The sequence below is a fragment of the Asterias rubens genome, chromosome 15, assembly GCF_902459465.1.
Source record: "Asterias rubens chromosome 15, eAstRub1.3, whole genome shotgun sequence".
NCBI classification, from domain to species: Eukaryota; Metazoa; Echinodermata; class Asteroidea; order Forcipulatida; family Asteriidae; genus Asterias; species Asterias rubens.
This window is the reverse complement of record NC_047076.1, coordinates 9225952-9247567: the sequence shown is the minus strand read 5'-3', so window position 1 is coordinate 9247567 and position 21616 is coordinate 9225952. Positions and strand designations below refer to the sequence as shown.

The window sequence follows — 21616 nt, the reverse complement described above, 5'->3', positions numbered from 1 at the left end:
GTTGACCTGGATCAAACACTATGGTCATTTTTGGAATCCACGGCTTCCACTTTAGATTCAGCTTTAGGCTTTATTCTCTCGTCTGATGCCCTGACCACGCGCAACTGTCAAAACAATCACGGGGCCAAGCTAGCCTGAGCTGAATCTGGAGCCGAAGCAGTGGTTTTGAAAAGAGTCTAAGGCCGGATCCGAATTGGCGGCTACGACCACAGCTACGGCCGGATCGCCGCAAGTATAGGACGCCCTTATCAACACCCCTGGCAACGGTGGTAGCCGCAGCCGTAGCCACCAATTCGGCCACGGCCTAAGACTGATGCAGGTGCTCCTACCTACTGCTGTTGTTCACTATTAAGATATTTTAAAAATGTCCATAGATTTACATTAAACTTACAGGGTTTGAAGATAATGATAGTGGAAAGCTTCCCTTCAAATATTACTTACTGAGGTGTTGCAGTTTTTGAGAAATGAGTAAAACAATGTCATAAAAAAACGTTTGTAAATGCTTAAAATAATTTTCGTCTCATGAGACGAATTTTTTTTTCATGACATTGTTTTACTCATTTCCCAAAAACTACAGCACCTCAGTACATAATATTTTCAGCGAAGCTTTCTACTATCAGTATCTTTAAACTGTGTAAGTTTAATGTAAATCTGTGGACATTGTGTTTTTTGTCCTACAAAAGTTACATACACCCTTAACGTACATTTTGTGGACTGTCTACAAACCGTAGTATGGTAGTTCATTTATGTTTGTTTTCCCAACACAAGACCAGAGGGCCACTTCAAAGTGAGGGCTACACTTCACTGATTTGGCTGTCAACCCATATCAACTGCCACCAGGGGAACATTGCCACCAGATTCTGGGGCCAAAACAGAAATTACCCTTCAAAGTCCAGAAAGGGTGCCGGGGGGTGTACATGTAGGTGTCAGAGGGGAGAGGACAAATATCTACTTGAACAGGTTCGAGAATTTGTTTTCTCATCCAGGGAATAATAACAAGACTTTTTGGGCCTGTCCCTGCTGACATAACACATCTGTAGCCCTGTGGACAACAGTGGGTATCTTCAAACGTTACACCATCAAAAAACAATCAGAAGAACAGTTTTCACCAAGGGAATAAAACAAGCAAGGGAAATGGGAAAAAGGGTATTTGAAGTTCTCCCTTTTAACCCTGCCGGAATTCCTGTCAGACCATCAAAGGGCATTCAGATTTTGAACCATCCATGTGTACAACTTGCTTCTCAGCGAGACTAGGCTGAAGGAAAACATTCTCCCTATTTTACCTTGATTGGTTGAGCGACATTCTTTGTCTCCCATGGGAGGGTCAAGGCTCCTTTGGTGCAGGTTCCTTGTGCGACGTTGCAGATGTAGCCATTTTGACAGCAGTGGGTGTGGTCACTGCAGCATACCGCCTTTATGATACAAACAATAGACATCACTACATGTATAGTAAAGACAGGTTAACTTCAAGTTTTCCCTAACCCCAAAGACTCATTTTCTAGGTAACCAAAATGTTGAGACTCTAAATAGAATTGGCCTGCCTGATCAAATGCCAAGCATGTATGCAACAAAATAGTGGCTTCTTATATAGTGTGTGTATTGTCACTCAATGACGCTCAGGGTATGATGGACTACATTTGAATGATGAGACTTACTCCTTTTACATAGCATCATGTAATGGTTTTAAAGATGCTGTAGCGCAATATGCTGCCGATCCAACCAGGAACACCGGGCAAACCCCTTCTTTTTTCAATGAGTGCACTGGGTTCTTTTACATGCGTTACATAACATATGGGTCCAACGGCTTTACGTCCCATCCGAAGGACGAAGAATCATGGTTAAGTGTCTTGCTCAAGGACACAAGTGTCACGACTGTGACTTGAACCCACACTTGAACTTAACCCGCTCCGCCACGACACTAACAGCGAATCTAAATCCAGGTCCCTCACTTAAATCAACTTCTAGTGACTATGCAGATACATTATAAACTGCGGTTGGTGACTTGCCTTTTACTAAATTTTAACACACAGGGGAGGTTCGAATCCTGTTATCGGTAACTTACCTTTGGGAAAGGGCAGCAACCCCAGGCACCAGACGCTAGCTTGCAGCAGGTAGTACCAGTTGGACACTGGCTTGTACCACCAGGGCAGATAACAGCTTCAACCTTTTTCAAAGTGAAAGACGAAAAGACTATTAACTTGACGATGAGAAAGTAATCAAAGGGGGAATTAAATGAAGCATTGGATTAATAGAGAAGTCAGGTACAAGAAGAATTACAGAGCACTGGAAAATGGGACAAGGTTTCAGAAATTACCCCAGTATCCGAAGGAATTAACCTCGATATTCAAATACTAAATTTCTACCACAACAGGAAAGCTCCATAACAGAAAGAGGCTAAATTAAAACAACCTCTTCATCTGGCAACTCACACCTGTTATCTTCATGTAATTCCTTTTCCAAACAGTGGACTTTATTGGATCATGCACAAACTAGTAATAATAATAATAATTGTGGCTTCTTATATAGCGCACATGTCCGTCACCCAGTGACGCTCCTGGCGCTGTAACATACAGTATTTCCTGCAAGATGTGGGACTACGTTTTGAATTATGAGACCTAATTCTGATAGCACCATGTAATGTTTTACAAGGTGCTGTGGCGCAATTTGCTGCCGATCGGACCAGGAACACCGGGGCGAACCCCTTCTCTTTTCGATAAGTGCACTGGGTTCTTTTACATGCGTTACATAACACATGGGACCAACGGCTTAACGTCCCATCTGAAGGACGAAGCAATGGTGAAGTGTCTTGCTTAAGGACACAGGTGTCACGGCTGGGGATTCGAACCCACACTCTGCTGATCAGAAACACCAGAGTTTGAATTCGGTGCTCTTAACCCCTCGGCTGACTGCCCCAGCAGGCAGATTAACTGCTCACCTGTCTAATGACCATAGTAATTCAATGTAAACAGACCCACTTATGAAAAGGATGTATACTTTCCCAGTTTCTGTGGCCAAACCCAGAAAATCTGTAGTGGGGATTTCCCATTATGCCATCTTCAAACTTGTTCAAAGCTAGGCTCAGGTGGGTGAAAGTTGGAGACACAGTATGCATACGGCCTAACTTCAAACAATTTCCACAAAAATTATGTATTACCTTGATTGGTTTGGCGACGTTCTTTGTCTCCCATGGGAGGGTCATATCTCCTTTGGTGCAGGTTCCTTGTGAAGTGTCACAGGTGTAGCCGTTGGGACAGCAGTGGGTGTGGTCACTGCAGCACACCGCCTAAGAAATAAATACACATATTGGTTGATTTTTAAGACACTGTACGCTATTGGTAATTGTCAAAGACTAGTCTTCTAACTTGGTGTATCTCAACATAAATCATAAAATAACAAACCTGTGAAAATCGGTTGTCGAAGTTGCGAGATAATAATGAAAGAAAAAACACACTTGTCACATGAAGCTGTGTGCTTTCGAGCAGATGCTTGATTTCGAGACCTCACATTCTAAAGCCGAGGTCTCAAATCAAATTCGTTGAAAAGTACTTCTTTCTCGAAAACTACGCTACTTCAGAGGGAGTCGTTTCTCACAATGTATTATGCTATAAGCAGCTCACCCTTACTCGATACCAAGTAAGTTTTTATGCCAATAATTATTTTGAGTAATTACCAATAGTGTCCACTGCCTTTAACCAAGGACTAACCCCTTGTTTGATTGTGTACAACCAGAGAAAAATATCAAATTTTTTTTGTCACCAGGCAAACACAACAAAATTCTGAATTCAGATACAAAAGTTTGAAAAGTTTTCATCACAGAAAAGATATCTTAGGTTAGCTTCAACTCCTGGTACAAAAATATGAGAGAGTTCAAATCCGTTAGAGTGACTCACGTTAGGGATGGGGCAGCAACCCCACTCACCAGACGCTAGCTTGCAGCAGGTGTTTCCATCAGGACACTGGCTTGCACTACCAGGGCAGATAACATTTTCAACCTGATACAAAGTAAAAGATGACAAATCAAAAAGAATTAATTTGATGAAGAAAAAAAAATTCAAAGATGGAATGATATGAAGCATTGGGTGTCATTCAATAGAGAAGTCAAGACCAAGAAGAATTACAGAGCATTGGGGAATAGGGACAGGGTTTTAGAAGTTCCCACTTTATCCTAACTTTTTCCTTTGTCGTTCAAATTCGAATTTCTACCATTATGAGAAAGCTCCCTCTAAGAATTTCCGAGTTTGGCAACAAAAACTCGGAGAGTATAAGTCCTTTTCAGCAAGTGGGTCTATTAACATTCAATTACTTTGGCCATTAAACTTAATAGATGAGCAGTTAATCTGCCTTGGGCATTCAGCAGCCCTACTAGTTTGTGCATGGTTCATTTAAGTACAATTTTAAAAAGGAATTACATAGAGATAACAGGTGTTAGTTGCCAAATGAAAAGGATGTTATAATTGAGCTTCTTTTCTTAGTGGAGCTTTCCTAGAATGCCATCTACAAACTTGTTTTAAGCTAGGCTCAGGTGGGGTTAGGTTGCAGAAACAATATTTATAGGGCCTACCGGGAAAACTGTACACAATCAACAACAAATTATGCTTTACCTTGATTGGTTGGGCGACGTTCTTTGTCTCCCATGGGAGGGTCATATCTCCTTTGGTGCAGGTTCCTTGTGAAGTGTCACAGGTGTAACCGCTGGGACAGCAGTGGGTGTGGTCACTGCAGCACACCGCCTAAGAAATAAAAATACTAATTGTTTTTACGTTTGTGAAGCAAATTAAACTTTTCTTAAATAGCAACTTGAGCGGAATGTTTTTTAACGGAAATGCTATTTTAACTTGTTTATAATACGTACATTCACCATTGAAATTTAATTTTGATTTTTGTACACTTCTGAATTTTTCGCTATTATCGATTAAAAAATCAGGCTCCAACCTCAAGGTTTTGAAAAACTAAAAACACTTCTGCAAACGATGGCACTGCAGCACACTGCCTCAGAAAAAATATACATACTGGGTTTTTTTTGCGACGTAAATTCAACTTTTCTTAACCAAGGACTAACCAGACCAAATAAAACACATGTTGTTTAATTGTTTTTAACCGCAGAAAATTTTTTACATTTTGTTTTGTCTCCAGGCAAACACAAATAATTCAGAATTCAGATAAAAGTTTGAAAAGTTCTCATGACAGAAAAGATAACTTGGGTTAGCTTCAACTCCTGGTACAAAAAGTGAGAGAGTTCAAATCCATTAGAGTGACTCACGTTAGGGATGGGGCAGCAACCCCAGGCACCAGACGCTAGCCTGCAGCAGGTGGTTCCACTTGGGCACTGAGATGTTCTACCAGGGCAGATAACATTTTCAACCTGGTACAAAGTAAAAAGTCAGTGTCACAAACAACCTCACAATCTCATCACTACAAATACCATAGACTTCATAATACTTCATGTGGCAACATCACAGTGTTCTTTAGTCAGTGTCACAAAAAACCTCACAATCTCATCACTACAAATACCATAGACTTCATAATACTTCATGTGGCACGGCACAGTGTTCTTTTTGAGAGCGATCCTCTGAGCAATGAATAAAACAAAAAGATGAAATTGCAACAGACCGATCCATTAAGCTCCGCCCCATTGCGTATTGACCAATCACAACGCAACGAAGGTCCGACACTAAGGTCCGACATGCATGCGCGTATGCTTGGCGCGCGCGGCAGAGTTGTGCAGAAAGGAATTGGAGAGTCCCACGTGTTCTTGCTCACACGTGCGTTGTGGGTGGAGCCTACTGGATCGGTCTATTAATTGACAACTGTAAAAAGGTGCATGTATAGCCCTTTTCACACTGCGTCTCTTAATCCTGTGGAAAACAGCCCCATGAAGTGTTTGACTCCACTGTTAGTTACCCTGGCGCACTTTCACACTGTGCTCCTCGAGGTCCCTACTTCCTGGGTTCTGCTGGCACCTAAATCACCCCTGTGGTTTTACCGCTTACCCCTACTACAGAACAGGCGGTTGCCGTTCCTTGGGTATGCCCATTTCCAAGTGTTAAAGGATGATCCATTATTTCCAGGGCTGCCCCCAGAGAATAGAGTAATGCGAAAAGGGTTCATGTAGGGTGGAAAACAGTACTATAAAAAAGCCTGCATGCAATGCAAAATGACTACTAGCATCAAAACAGTAATGGGTGAACAACAGCATTTTATATGAGATTTGGAGGTGAAGGCGTTTGGGTGGGTTTAGAGGGAGGAGGTATGTCAGGAATTGGCATTAGATATCTACAAAGCATAATTTCACATCATCAAACTTTTCTCGTCATCAAACTAATACTGGGCGACCCTTCAAATGCTTAATTTGTTTACCAAAAAGTAAAATCAAGCCAGGTACAACTTGAGGAGGAGACCACGGGCAAATGCTAACTAGAAAGAGTGAGAGAGAAGCTATGACGCAAATTAGTCTGGCTTCTCAGTTGTAGAATTAGCTATTCATAATGTTAATTGCACACAGGGGGACTTCATAAAGAAAGATGGTGGTACCTTTTTAAGGCTCATTTGAGGATTGACAAATTGTTTGCTCTTTTTTGTGCTTGTGGAAGTTAAAAGCAATTCAATTTCAAGCAATTCGTGCAGACTCAAAATGCATTTTTTAATATCAACACAAAACAGAATTTAAATGCACAACAAAAAACAACTGTTACAGCTCCACCTTAGCAACATACTACTTTCATTCATGTATTTCAGCATGGCTTCAAACCGCTTCAAACAGCCACAACCATACAACCATCTATAGCCAAAGTCACCCAGCTTTGGTTATGAAAGCCAAGGTTTTGGCTATGGAAGCCAAAGTCACTGAGCTCTGGCTGTGGGTAGATGACTGTAACTGCCTATTGACCCAATTCACCTGACGTCATTGTCAGAATAATCTTGGATGCGCCATTTTAGTGGTAAATATAAATGTGTGTTATTCAGAGAAGTGCGCATTTTAGGCAAAAACCTATTGAACACCAACATGGTGAGCGTGGCATCAGTCGCCGCGTGTGACGCGCGTGTGCTATGAGCAGATAACTGTATCTGCCCATACTCCAACATGGCTGCTGAAGCCAACAGCCAGAAGCCATAGCCAAAGTCACTCAGCTTTGGCTTCAGCTGTGGCTATGAGCAGATAACTGTATCTGCCCATACTCCAACATGGCTGCTGAAACTAACAGCCATAGCCAATGTCACTCAGCTTTGGCTTCAGCTGTGGCTATGAGTAGATAACTGTATCTGCCCATACTCCAACATTGCTGCTCAAGCCAACAAACAAAGCCACAGCCAGAGTCACTCAGCTTTGACTCCAGTTATGGCCGTGCTGAACTGAAGCCATGATCAACATCCTGCAGTTAGCGAGTGGATAGATTTGTTTTCCTTTGCTTTAAAGCCATTATACACTTTCGGTAGGCCTACAGACAAAAAAATAGCAGTTTTTAATAAACAATATAACAATAATCGGTAGCGTCATCCTGGTTTGGTAGAAAAGGCTATAGAATGAAAGGCAAATAAAAATGACAGTCCGGATGAAAGCAAAAACTGTAACAACAAAAAATGATTGAAACCTCTGTGGTCGATTCTTCTGCATCCAGTTTTTCACTCCACGGCAGTGACTCCATTTTCTTGTCACATTTTTTTGTAGCGTCATTGCATACGTGACCATTGGGGCAGCAATGTACTTGGTCGTTGCAACAAACAGCCTGAAATTTCCATTCGAGGAAAATTGTAGCATTGTGACAAATCGATAGACATGATAGAGTAGTGCATTTCTTAATTTGATAAAATATTTCCCCACAAAAACAAAACTTTTAAGCTCACCCCAGCTACAGTACCCAGAGAATATCTACCTACTTACATTAAAAAATATTTACCTCAAACTTGCTTTTTGAGAAGTAATTAATGGTTTTTAAGACTTTGCTAAACATTTTTTCGTAAAATTCCAAACACTGATTTCTCTAAATGGCTTCCAAAGAAACTTTTAGCTTTAAACCAAAGGACAAGTATAAGTTTACTTTTTTTATTATGGATCTGTTCAATTTTTTTGATCCTACAGTTAAAATAAATATGCAACAAACCTACCCTGTTGATATTTCATTTCAAAAGGTGGCAGTGTTTTCATATGGACAAAAATATGGAGCGGTTCTGTCCATGCAGGAAGACTGATCCATAACTGAAATACACAATCTGAGAAAAATTTCATGCAGAAACGTTTCTCAAATTGAAGTTTATGTTCATCTCCATCTCTAAAACCACATTCCTTTGAAGGGAAGTGTTTCTCAAAATATTACACATTATCAACAGCTGCAGCGCTTCTTACCAAGAAACATTTTTATTGTCATTAATTTGTGGACTTATCAACAAAGGTATACCATCCTTTTTTTCTTATTAAAGGCAGTGGACACTATTGGTAATTACTCAAAATAATTATCAGCACAAAACCTTACTTGGTAACAAGTAATGGAGAGTTGTTGATAATATAAAACATTGTGAGAAACGGCTCCGTCTGAAGTGACGAATTTGATTTCGAGACCTCAATTAGATTTTGAGGTCTCAAAATCAAGCATCTGAAAGTACACAACTTTGTGTGACATGGGTGTTTTTTCTTTCATTACTATCTCGCAACTTCGACAACCAATTGAGCTCAAGTTTTCACAGGTTTTTTATTTTATGCATATGTTGAGATACACCAAGTGAGAAGACTGGTCTTAGACAATTACCAATAGTGTCCAGTGTCTTTAACAGCATTACGAAATAGGGAACTAAATTTCTTTTCATCCTAATGAAATACTGCTTCCCAACCAAATTTATTGAAAGAAACTGATTAGAACCTTTGGCAACGGACAGCACGCAAACTTCCCCACTGTCGTGGTCATACAGCACGTGAAGTTCGATTTACACATGTAACGGTTGTTACATTTTATTCCAGTCTCGACCTGTGGATCCTGAAACAAAAATGCTACTGAGTTACCATGGCAACCATCCAGGTATTAACTAAACATTATACATGGATTGGATAGGCTGTTGAAAAATCATGAACTGTGAGTGCAAAACGTGAAAGCTTGCAAGCGCGAAGCCTGTTTACATACATTTGTCTTTGGTTTTTAAACGTCCGTCTGCAGTATATGGTTTCTATATGGTTTCTAGCTTCATGTTTTCATGAGTAATTTATTTAAATCAAAAAAAATTTCTGGGGGGGGGGGGTTGGAGAAATCACACCGCTGAATATAGGAATACAGTTCTGAATTTTTCCAATAGCACCCCCTGTTGAACATCACACCAAACGAAAGCTCAACACTCACTCTAAACGACCGATTGAGGGCGATATATATAGGGTGTTTTTAAGTTTGTAGTTTTTAAGTTAACACTGCTAATAAAAGTCCAATTTGACGTGTTTTTGGTGGTCGCTAGTGACCGCCTTGTGCACCAAAGGGTTAAATTATCAGTCACTTTATGGAGCCAATCGGAATTGTGAATCACTGAATCCCACCGTGTTGTTAGTGAGGTGAGGATTTCATATGATGCACCCATGGGACCAAGGTTGCTGAAAAAAATGAAGGAGAAAGTGGATGCCTTAAGACACTAGACGGCAATAGACTTCCATTGTTAATTTAATTCTTAAAGTGGATATATAATTTGATAGTGTTGTGATGATGTTATTGATGATGTTATTGATTGAGCAATAAACCAGTCGGGCGTGACCGGTGGCTGGGCAGCACCCCGTGGCCTGGCCATCGGCAGTCCGTTGCCCACCAGTCATCCTGTGTAGTAGTCTATAGTCTAGCTCTTCAGTATAACGACAGGCCCAACGGGACTCGGCCTGAGATTTAGGTAAGATCCAATACTACCGACCTTACAACATTGGCGACGAGGTAAATTGTTGCGTAAATAGTTGCGTGCGATTTATTTATCAGTAGTTAAATTATTAAATTATAAGTCCCTGTGAGGAATTCACGGGACTAATTTATTTCCCAAGTGCAAAACATTTGGAGTTGTGCAATTTGGGGTTTTTCTTATTAATAGCACATTAAATCATTAGTTACATCGACAAAAATCTACTTTTTGGTGAAAGCTGTCGATGGTTAAGCACCACAATTATCTCACTGAATTTAAGTATATATTCTTCAAGAAAATCAGCGTTCGCCGAAATTTTTGTAGTCTGTGTACGTCATTGAATTTAACTAGTATATACATGTAGCCTTTAACATAATCAGCTTTCGCCGAAATTGTTGAAGTATTTATGCATTCATACAGACCTTAGGAATATCAATGAATTTTATGTTTGTATATACTTGTATACTGCTCAATTTTAGTATGTTATAGCTTTCAACATTTTCAGCTTTTGCCGGAATTGTTGTAGCCTATAGTCACAATATATCTCCGTCTTGTATTTTTGCATTTACATGTACACTGTATTAATATAAAGTTGGTATTCCTGCATGCGTGGTACGTACTTTTAATTTTGAACAGCGAAACAAAAATTGTCAGCTTTCATTTATAAAAATTTGGCGATACGTGTTAAAAAAAAAAAAAAAATAAACACCAAAGTTAAAATACTGTCAATCAGGTCAACCTGTTGTGCGTCATTGCGACAGGAGCGTTGGCAGTATAGCTTAATGACGGGCAATATAGCCATACTTTGAATACCAACTTTTCTTGTTACATAATTGTATTAGGCCCTACCTATTTCCCCAAGGATTATTGTACACCAAATATAATCATGAACATAAATAAGGCATCCCTTAAGGAATTGACAACTTTGCCAGGCATTGGAACAAAATATGCGCAAACTATTGTCTCCATGAAAGAACTCAAAGGGACGATAGTAATAGATGATTTCCACGAAACACCTGCTTTGCAAACTAAACTACACGAACTACATTTAAGCGAGAAGAAGTTAGTTTCTTTCGAACACACCGAAACCTTGATTTCGCCTGAACAACCAGAACAAGAAAACAATAAGCTAGATAACATAATTCACAGCCTGGACGTTCTAACTAAGCACATTAGTATTCTAACCAAGGTTGTGGAGGAAAACACTGTACCAGTCACTAGTTCATTGAAATCAAACATGGGAGCCATAACCGAAGCTGTTGGGAAAATGTGCGTTCAAAGCATGGGCTTCGAAAGCAAAATAACAAGCATGTTAAAGGGGGAGGGCCACGAGCCATTAATGGTGGATTCAAAACAAAAACATATTCCCGCCACTGCACAGATCACTGGCGACCACATAATAGACGCCACACTTAAGGTTATCCGGGATAAAGCCCCTCCAATTCCAAGCCACATTATGGGATTAGTGCATAACGGGTTAGACGACAATAGCGAACAAAAGCCAAACCTGACTGAGCTCCAGCAAACTCAACAAAAGCCATTGTCAACTGAACAAAAACCATTCATCCCTTCTGGGCAGGCCAGTGGGAGCCAACAAAAGCCACTCCCCACAATGCCCCAATACGCCGCACAAAAGCCATTGCCCGCGGAACAAGTCACAGTAATTCCTCCGGGGTATGCTAAAAAAACACACGGGCTTTCAGGGTATGAACAACTAACAAATAACATTCCGGAGTATGGTACAATAGCTAGAACTACAATCGCAAATCCACCTGCAATTGGGACTCAGTTAAACCACAATACATGTACTGTTAAGACACCGTCACTGGCATTGCCCAAGCTTCCCCCTTATGACGGAAAAAGTGACTTCCACGCTTTCATAATTAAGTTTGAAGTGATGGCTGATTGTTATCAATGGGATGAGCACTCGAAACTTTTGCAACTAGTTGGGGCACTCATTGGAAAAGCTCTAGATTGTTATGCCTGGCAGAAACCAGAAACCAGGCGCAGCTATATCAAAACCAAAGATCAACTTATGAAAATGTTTGGGAAAATGAGGGACCCTATAATACAAAGGGCAGAGCTTGCGGCAATCCGACAAAGGGAAGACGAGTCTCTAGAGGAGTATGGGCAGCGCGTGCGTCAAATAGCCAGTCGCGCCTACCCAACTGCTAGCATAGATTTGTTTGAAACCCTAGCTAGAGAGGCGTTCCTAAAAGGCTGCAGTGACGTTGATTCTGCCGAATTGGCACTTCATAGAGACCCAAAGACACTCAATGAAGCGGTGCAATTTACGCAAACGGCGGCACACAACCACAAACTTTTGTCCCGCCCCGGAAGGCCCAGGGTTCGAAATGTGTCATTCGTTGATGATGATCCATTGCCATCGATCAGACGAGTACAAATAAACCAAATGGGCGAAGATAAGATCAATGTAAACTTGGACTGGTCTGAAATAAACCAAAACATGCGTGAAATTCTATCTTATGTTAGAAACCCCCAAGCCAACCGCTCGGTAAACCCTAAGTCAGTTTCCTCACATGAGACTACTGGTGATACTTTGACCAAACCCAAACCCTTCGCTATGTCAAGACCCACACCCCCTACACCACCTAGAGTCTCGAACTCGCCAACACGTGGCTCAAGTCCATCTGGGCAGACCTCTAGACTACCACAGCAATATAAAGGCTTTGAGTGTAATCAGATAGGTCACTTTGCTCGCGATTGCCCAAGTAGGAGAACAAGATCGCGATCACCGTCCCCAGCGAGTAAAGCGCGACATTTAAACTACTAGAAGCCGGGCGCATTGACCACTGTTCGGCTGTAAGTGACGGTCATTTCAATGAAACTTTCAAAACAAATAGGTCCAACCAAAGCAACCTCGGAATCAGACTAAGAGAGGTGCAGGTATCATCTAACTATGATGGAATTAGTCTGGTTATACCTCTCAAAATCCAAGGTGTCCCTGCTCACGCCACAATTGACACTGCCGCACAAGTTTCAATAATCAGTGAGGGATTGGCAAAACGAATAAAACCACCCCTCATTTCAATAGAAAAGGTCTTACTTAGAGGGGCGCAAAAGTCTAGTAACATGGTTGCTAACAGAGTTCCAAACATACCACTCGAAATAGGAGGCAGTAAATACTCATGGGATATCCTAATTGCTCCGATTTCGGATGAGTTCATACTCGGGCTTGATTTTCTGAAAGCGAATAATGCCAAAATTGACTTGAAAGGTGATGTCGTCACTATCAACGGCAATAGAATTTATGCAGATATGAGGAAAAACCAACACAAACTGTACTCAACGCAAAGAGTAGAACTAGGACGGAAATTTGTTGTTCCCCCAAACTCAGTAGTCACTGCAGAAGTCAAATTCACTCACAATACAGACAAGATGTACATGATACACGCTCCTGAACATGACCACAAAGGTTTGAGCATACCTTATAGTTTGGTTTCTTTAAAGAGCAACACGAACCCCGTACAGGCGGCTAGAACGGGTCTGTTTATAACAGTGCGGAACGATAGTGATCGCTATATACACCTAAAAAGGGGACACGTGATCGGTAGAGCCGAAGAAGTTGACGAAATTATACCAGTTAGTGATCATTCAATAGCTGACCTACCAGACCTTGATGAATACAGGGGATCTAAGTCAGAAAACATGCATAAGGCAGCTACTGTGCAACAGGTGCAGACATTGCCTACACACATTGCTGAACTCTGGCAGAATTCCAGTAAAAACTTATCTTCTGATCAATCCACCATATTAGCCAATGTCCTGACTGAATTTAGTGACGTATTTTCAAGGGACAATATGGATCTAGGGAGGTTCTCCTCAATTAAACATTCAATTGACACTGGGAATGCCAGGCCAGTCAGACAAAAAATGAGAAGAACGCCCCTTGGGTTTGAGGCAGAAGAGAAGAGCCACCTGGATGCCTTGTTAGCATCAGGGGTGATTAAACCATCTTCTTCAGACTGGGCCTCTCCCCCTGTGTTAATTAGAAAGAAAGATGGAAGGGTCCGCTATTGTATTGATTATAGAGCCTTAAACAGCGTAACGATCAAAGACGCATTTCCTTTACCTAACATTGAAGAATGCTTAGATGTACTCGAAGATACAACATTTTTTAGCACTTTAGATATGAGCAGTGGCTATTACCAGATTGAGCTTGGTGAGAGCGATATGCACAAAACTGCGTTCATCACCAAATATGGACTATTCGAGTATCAACGCATGCCGTTCGGGTTATGCAACGCCCCGGCCACATTCCAGCGCGCAATGACACTCATACTCAGAGGTCTGCATTGGAACGAGGTGCTCGCCTATCTAGACGACATTATTATTCTTGGGAAAGGCTTTGAGGATTCGGTACGGAACCTCATAAGTGTCTTGGGAAGATTCCGAACACATAACATCAAGCTAAAATCAAAAAAATGTCACTTGCTCCAGAAAGAAGTGATCTTCCTGGGGAAACTAGTCAGCGACAAAGGAATTTCACCCAACTCTAGCAGCGTCAAAACCGTTCAAAAAGTGTCTTGGGAAGATTCCGAACACATAACATCAAGCTAAAATCAAAAAAATGTCACTTGCTCCAGAAAGAAGTGATCTTCCTGGGGAAACTAGTCAGCGACAAAGGAATTTCACCCAACTCTAGCAGCGTCAAAACCGTTCAAAAATGGCCGACACCAACCTCTAGCAAAGACGTGGAGAAATTCATGGGTCTGGCAAATTACCACAGAACCCATGTAAGAAATTTTGCAAGTATAGCGAAACCATTGTATGACCTTACCACCAAACGAGCAAAATTTGTGTGGCAAACCGAACATGAGCAAGCATTCCAACAATTGAAGCAAGCACTCACTAGTAGCCCAGTACTTTCGTTCCCAAGGAACAATACGGACGAGCCTTTTGTAATGGACACTGATGCCTCAGAATTTGCTATTGGGGCGGAATTGCTCCAAATCCAAGATGGAGTTGAACGAGTGCTTGGCTACGGTAGTTACATTTTATCCCCAGCGCAAAGAAAGTACTGCACTACTCGCAGGGAGCTCCTTGCAGTAGTGCGATTTACACGCCAGTTTCGCCACTACATACTCGGTCGTAGATTTTACGTTCGTACCGACCATAGTAGTCTCGTATGGTTGATGCGCTTTAAGAACTTATCTGGTATGTTAGCTAGGTGGATGGAAGAACTGAGTCAGTATGACATGATCATTTTGCACAGAAAGGGCTCACATCATACCAATGCAGACTCTCTTTCTCGTATTCCCAGCGATATTGCAAGTTGCAGCTGCTATTACGCCGGTTGTGACGTTGAAAGTCTCCCATGCGGCGGTTGCAAACACTGTTCACGTGTCCACGTACAATGGCAACGGTTCGAGGATGACGTTGACGACGTCATCCCCCTAGCCGTTCGCGAGATCACAACGCGGTCAAAAACATCTAGCGGACCAATTCCAACACAGCTAATAACTGGGGGGTGTGATCACGTGGACCCTGACCCCAACAACCAGTTTTTACTGGATGAGGGGGAAGAACACGTGCTCACAAATAACGAACAAAGTGAACTAGTTGACTACAACCGGGGTCCTGACTCTTACAACCAGCCTGTGCTGGAAGGGGGGACGGCCCCGGATACCAACTCGGACTACCGTGAAGGTCCGGACCCGACCAACCAGTTTTTACTGGATGGGGGAATGGCCTCCACGGTCGTAAATGATGAGGGATTAAACACCAGTAACCAACACATACGGGATGAAGAATTATCAATAGCCAACAAATACACACATCGCCAGCTAAGGGATTTACAGCTCAAAGACCCAGACCTTAAACAATTGCATAAGTGGAAAGAACAGTCAATAGCTACAAACAACGAGTTCACACCTCAACCAAACGAATTTCAAATCCAGTCAAGGGCAGTTAAATACTTATGGTCGAATGCCCCACTCATACAGTTGTTAGATGGTGTACTTTATTACAAGTGGGTCGACGAATGTTCAAGTAGATATCTATTGTTGGTTCCAGCAGGCTTAAAACTAGAAATCCTCAACCTTTGTCACAATTCCAAGATGGCCGGTCACCCAGGAATCACTAGAACCCTGAAAAAGGTGCAACAGACTTCGTATTGGTACAAGATGTCTGAAGATGTCTCCTTACACGTTAAATCATGCAGGGAAACCAATGTATATAAAAAACCCTCACGCTTGGCAAAAGCACCAATGACAAAGTATCATGCGGGGCTCCTACTGAACGGATACATATTGATATTCTTGGCCCGTTTACCCCATCATCATCAGGCAATAAATACATTCTTATGTTGGTCTGTCGGTTTACCAAATGGTTAGAAGCGTACCCGCTCCCTGATCAAACTGCACAATCCGTGGCAAAAGCCGTTATAGATAACTTTATATCTCGGTTATGTTGCCCCACGCAAATACACACAGATCAAGGTAGAAACTTTACGAGCTCTCTATTTCAAGCTGTCTGTGATTTGCTTGACATAACCAAAACACGAACAACCCCTTATCGACCCTGTTCAAATGGGCAAGTGGAACGCTATAACAGAACACTTCTACAGGTTATGAGATGCCACATTAAGGGAAAGGTTCTGACATGGGATGAAGATTTACCTATATTAACGGCAGCCATTCGCTGTCTTCCAAATCGACAAACGGGCATGACCCCTAACCTATGATGTTGGGTAGGGAGGTTAGGCAACCAGTTGATCTAGTTTTCAATATACCACCTAGTAGTCCAGAAGAGAACGAACCGAATGCCTATGTAAGGGACCTAAGAAAACGAATGTGTAGAATACATTCTATTGCACGGGAAAACATTGGCTCAACTCAAACACAGCAGAAGAACTACTTTGATCGCAACATTCGCCATTTGCCTTTCAATGAGGGGGATTTGGTATACAAATTAATCAAGTCGTTCAAGGTTGGACAGTCCCGAAAACTACAACCCACCTGGCAGGGACCCCTTTTGGTGACCAAAGTTCTCTCCCCAATATTGTATCAAGTACAAGGGAGGAAAAAGTCACAAGTCCTCCATCATGACCTGCTCAAAAGGTGTGAGGATAGGGAAATCCCCCTTTGGTTGCGTAGAGCTCGAAATCGTCTTTTTGGGGAGGGAAAGTTCGTCCCAAACGCACATGTGCCACTAGAACAACCCAATCAGATTTGCCAGGGTGACAAATCCTCCAATCACCAGGGTCCCACCGACACACAGACATACACCACAAGAAGTGGGAGGGTGGTAAAACAACCACGGCGATTCCGTGATCAGTAGGCCCTAAACAAATGAATGTAAAAACCATAACACAAAAATATGTGTGTGAATATATAAAGTCAATAGAAATAGCTACCCATGTAAGAACACACGGCCCCTTCCACGCAGGCCGACACCTGCCCCAGCTGGTATTTTTGGTAAAAGGGTTCGTGACACCACGGGAGTTACATCGCCATCGGAGTTACTTAGCTTTATTTGCAAACAACGTCTTGGGGATGCCCGCTCGTCGTTCCAGCAGGAAGAACAGGCAGTCTGGGACTCGTATGATGTGTTCGTTGGCCTGTCTCCAGTGGTGGATCGAGATCTGGTGGAGCCCAAACGCATCTCCTCAATCTTCCACTGGAGAACACTCCAGCGTCTACTGTCCTGGGGCTCCCCTGTGATGGAGCCCAAGGGAGCATTTATCGACTCCCATTGTCATGTAGACCGCCTGTTCAACCGTGTAAAATATTCTGGCACTCTGAGCGGGTATCTCCACAGTCGCCAGGAGGCAGTAGGCGGGCAGAGTGGTTTTCTGGGTTGCATTGCCAATTTTTGCGACCCAGAGGTGTACTGCGACACCCCACGGTGGCTGCGCCTAATTGCAGACCCTTTAATCTATGCAGCAGTAGGGTTGCATCCCAAGAAAGCGAGCGAATTCTCCCAGGACATACACCAGGTGATTCTGCGTTTGCTGGAACACCCTAAGTGTGTGCCCTGGGGGAAGTCGGGCTCGACTACTCGGGATGCCACCGTAAGCATAGTAAAGCCCAGAAAGCCACTCTGCGACAACTCCTTACTACTGCAAGGGAAGCAAACAAACCAGTAATAATCCACTGTAGGGATGCTGACGACGATTGCTTCGAGATAGTCTCTGACTGCCTTCCCCGGTACTGGAAGATACATTTACATTGTTTCACCCGGGGATGGCAGTCGGCAAGCAAGTGGTGTTCTACCTTCCCAAATTTATACGTCGGGTTAACACCACTTGTCACCTGGGGGAGTCAAGGTCCAGGAAGTGTCGCCAAGAACATCCCTCTTGAGCGACTCCTCCTGGAGACCGACGCCCCCTACTTTGTGCCGAGAGGTTTTCCCAGGGCGACCCTTGTCAGCAACCCTACAATGGCCATTCATGTTGCCTACGAGGTAGCAAAGGTTCGTGGTGTCGTCGTCGACGAAGTTTTGCTTCACTGTCTAAGTAACACGAGGCGGATGTACTCAGTTCACATTTAAAGATTTAACATGAATCTCAGAAGCATTACTGTCAGTAACAATTTTCAGACTGAATTTTGGTAGGCAATATTCACACAACTATTACATGTACAATTGGACCTCTATAACTTCTTGATTTTTACCTAAATGTGATAGGAGTATTTTATGATGTTTGTTTTTTTGTTTTGTTTGCATTAGTTTCTAAAAACTTCCTAAATTAGTGTAGTTGCTAAGTGGAATATTTTGACAGCAATTTTGATATATTGGTGTAATCCAACTTTTTTTTTCTCACCAATTGATTGGCTATTTTTGTTTAAAAAATAAAGTGAAGCCGAACCTGAAGTAAAAAGTTCGAGGTTTATTTTGAATATAACAGATGCCTTTGTCAAAAAAAAAAAACAAAAAAAAAAAAACGGAGAAGAGTGTTGTGATGATGTTATTGATGATGTTATTGATTGAGCAATAAACCAGTCGGGCGTGACCGGTGGCTGGGCAGCACCCCGTGGCCTGGCCATCGGCAGTCCGTTGCCCACCAGTCATCCTGTGTAGTAGTCTATATTCTAGCTCTCCAGTATAACGACAGGCCCAACGGGACTCGGCCTGAGATTTAGGTAAGATCCAATACTACCGACCTTACAACAATAGTAATTGGCCTGACGTTTCGACCCTAGCAGAGTCTTTCTCGAAGGCTAAATGACAACACAACAAACATGAACAGGTAACTAAGTGAAACATAAGCAGTGAAGTGGAAATACATGAATGGGGTTAGAAAGCATACATAAAAAAGCAGGGGGTAAACAATGAATAGGGGGACAAAAAAAGGGGGGGGGTGAAGGGAAGGGGCTGGCTTGACCACAAGCAAGAATATGGAAACACAAAGGACAACATCGAGGGTGGTGAGGTTTACGACTATTACGACTAATAAACCTTTTGTTTTGCCGTCTCCTTTTTTCCCCATAGCCTTTTAGCCTGAGCCTCATTCACTAATATAAATTACTTTTTACCCAACCTCACCACCCTCGATGTTGTCCTTTGTGTTTCCATATTCTTGCTTGTGGTCAAGCCAGCCCCTTCCCTTCACCCCCCCCCCTTTTTTGTCCCCCTATTTATTGTTTACCCCCTGCTTTTTTATGTATGCTTTCTAACCCCATTCATGTATTTCCACTTCACTGCTTATGTTTCACTTAGTTACCTGTTCATGTTTGTTGTGTTGTCATTTAGCCTTCGAGAAAGACTCTGCTAGGGTCGAAACGTCAGGCCATTAACTATTTTTTGCATTTATACTCTCGGTCCATTTGGTTGGTAAGTTGTTTGCAACAGCTAATTCTATTTTCTCAACAATAGTAATTGTAAGAACCTGCGATGTTTGATAGCTCGCATACATGGTACTCCCAAGATTTGTTGTATGTATTTTTTTTCTAACTGTCTAAGATATCGACTTACATCACAAAGTGAGCACTACACTTAGCTTATTGGCTGTCGACCCAAATCACCTGCCACCAGCGATATGGCGCAACCTTATCCTAGGGCTGCAAAAGGGAACACCCCCTTCACAATCCATTAAGACATGAAGGATGTAGGCATGAGTATCTTCCACTAGAAGCCTAGCTGGTAGAGCAGAATGCACTACCTCCTAACTTAAACCTTCTTAATGTTGGTTATCACAACCAAACAAATTAATGCTCTCACTGACATAGAAAACACTGAAAGCCGAATAATGAGCATGTACGCAAAAACAGTTGAATAATTTACCTCAATTGGTCGAGCGACACTCTTTGATGCCCATGGTAGGGTCAGGGCTCCTTTGGTGCAGGTTCCTTGAGCGACGTTGCAGATGTAGCCTCTTTGACAGCAATGGGTGTGGTCACTGCAGCATACCGCCTTTATGATACAAATAAACCAAAGGTAACTTCAATAACCGTGACATCATTTCACAAAAGACAAGTTACTACAAAACTTTTGCTTCATTCTAAAGTTTCTTCAACAAACGAGGACCCTAAACAAACAAACAAACAAACAAACACACAAACAAACAACTTACAACCAACCAACCAACCAACCAAACAAAACAAACAAATCAACAATACAAACTGAGATTTTTACCTCCACTCACAATAACATACATGGAAGGGTTCGAATCCTGTAAACGGTAACTTACCTTAGGGAAAGGGCAGCAACCCCAGGCACCAGACGCTAGCTTGCAGCAGGTAGTACCAGTTGGACACTGGCTTGTACCACCAGGGCAGATAACAGCTTCAACCTGGAAGACATTGATTAAAACATAAACACAATTAAAAAAAACAGGAGTTTTGGGAGAACTCTGACGTGTGGATGCTTCACAAAGCGAAGCAACAAGTTCTGGGCAGTATGTCACCCTATCGAGATCAGTAACAGAGACAGTAGGAAAACAAAAGATTCTCAAACTCTGATTAAGAACTTAATTCAAGCCAATCACACCAAACATGGCTCACTTTGTTCTGAAAAAAAAAATAATAAGCGGGACGGGCTGAAACTGTGTTCAAAAGGAGTGGACGTCGTAGCAACTGTCAACAATCTGTTAAACAAATTCTTCCCAACTTCTTCCTATCTTTTTAATGTTTCACAATCAAACAAATAATGCTGTGACTGACATACATGTAGAAAACACTGTGACAAAATTAATTAGAATGTATGCAACTTAAGAACTTCGATTGATTTACCTCAATTGGTCGAGCGACGTTCTTTGTCTCCCATGGGAGGGTCAAGGCTCCTTTGGTGCAGGTTCCTTGTGCAACGTTGCAGATGTAGCCATTTTGACAGCAATGGGTGTGGTCACTGCAGCATACCGCCTTTATGATACAAATAAACCAAAGGTTACTTCAATAAAAAAATTTGCTTCATCAATGTGTCTTTGACAAACGAGGACCCTAAACAACAAACAAATAAACAAATAAACAATACAAACTGAGATTTTGACTTGCCTCCACTCACAATTACATACATGGGAGGGTTCGAATCCTGTAAACGGTAACTTACCCTAGGGAAAGGGCAGCAACCCCAGGCACCAGACGCTAGCTTGCAGCAGGTAGTACCAGTTGGACACTGGCTTGTACCACCAGGGCAGATAACAGCTTCAACCTGGAAGATATTGATTAAAATATAAACCGAATTAAAAAACAGGAGTTTTGCAGGCCTCAACCTTTAGCTTCAGAGGGGCAAGCCCACTTGGCCTCAAAAGCTCTAAAAAGGAAAGGGGCACCAAGGCCATCTGAAAGGGCACCAAGGCCAT

General features: G+C 42.2%; 1 protein-coding gene across 6 annotated transcripts in view; it reads right to left on the bottom strand.

The window, feature by feature from the left end:
* The window catches only part of LOC117300127 (progranulin-like), a 49876-nt gene that overhangs the window by 13305 nt on the left and 14955 nt on the right, over positions 1–21616 (bottom strand). For 2 of the 6 annotated variants that reach the window (XM_033783831.1, XM_033783832.1), the window contains exons 11-22: positions 21364–21465; positions 21048–21176; positions 20507–20608; positions 20101–20229; positions 8853–8966; positions 7590–7724; positions 5261–5362; positions 4602–4730; positions 3891–3992; positions 3155–3283; positions 2063–2164; positions 1284–1412 (exon numbers count right to left, since the gene is read on the bottom strand). In XM_033783831.1, coding sequence (XP_033639722.1) covers positions 1284–1412; positions 2063–2164; positions 3155–3283; positions 3891–3992; positions 4602–4730; positions 5261–5362; positions 7590–7724; positions 8853–8966; positions 20101–20229; positions 20507–20608; positions 21048–21176; positions 21364–21465 — 1404 coding nt within the window. The remainder of the gene's footprint in view (positions 1–1283; positions 1413–2062; positions 2165–3154; positions 3284–3890; positions 3993–4601; positions 4731–5260; positions 5363–7589; positions 7725–8852; positions 8967–20100; positions 20230–20506; positions 20609–21047; positions 21177–21363; positions 21466–21616) is intronic. The other 4 variants (XM_033783834.1, XM_033783833.1, XM_033783835.1 and 1 more) reach the window with 4 other exon arrangements.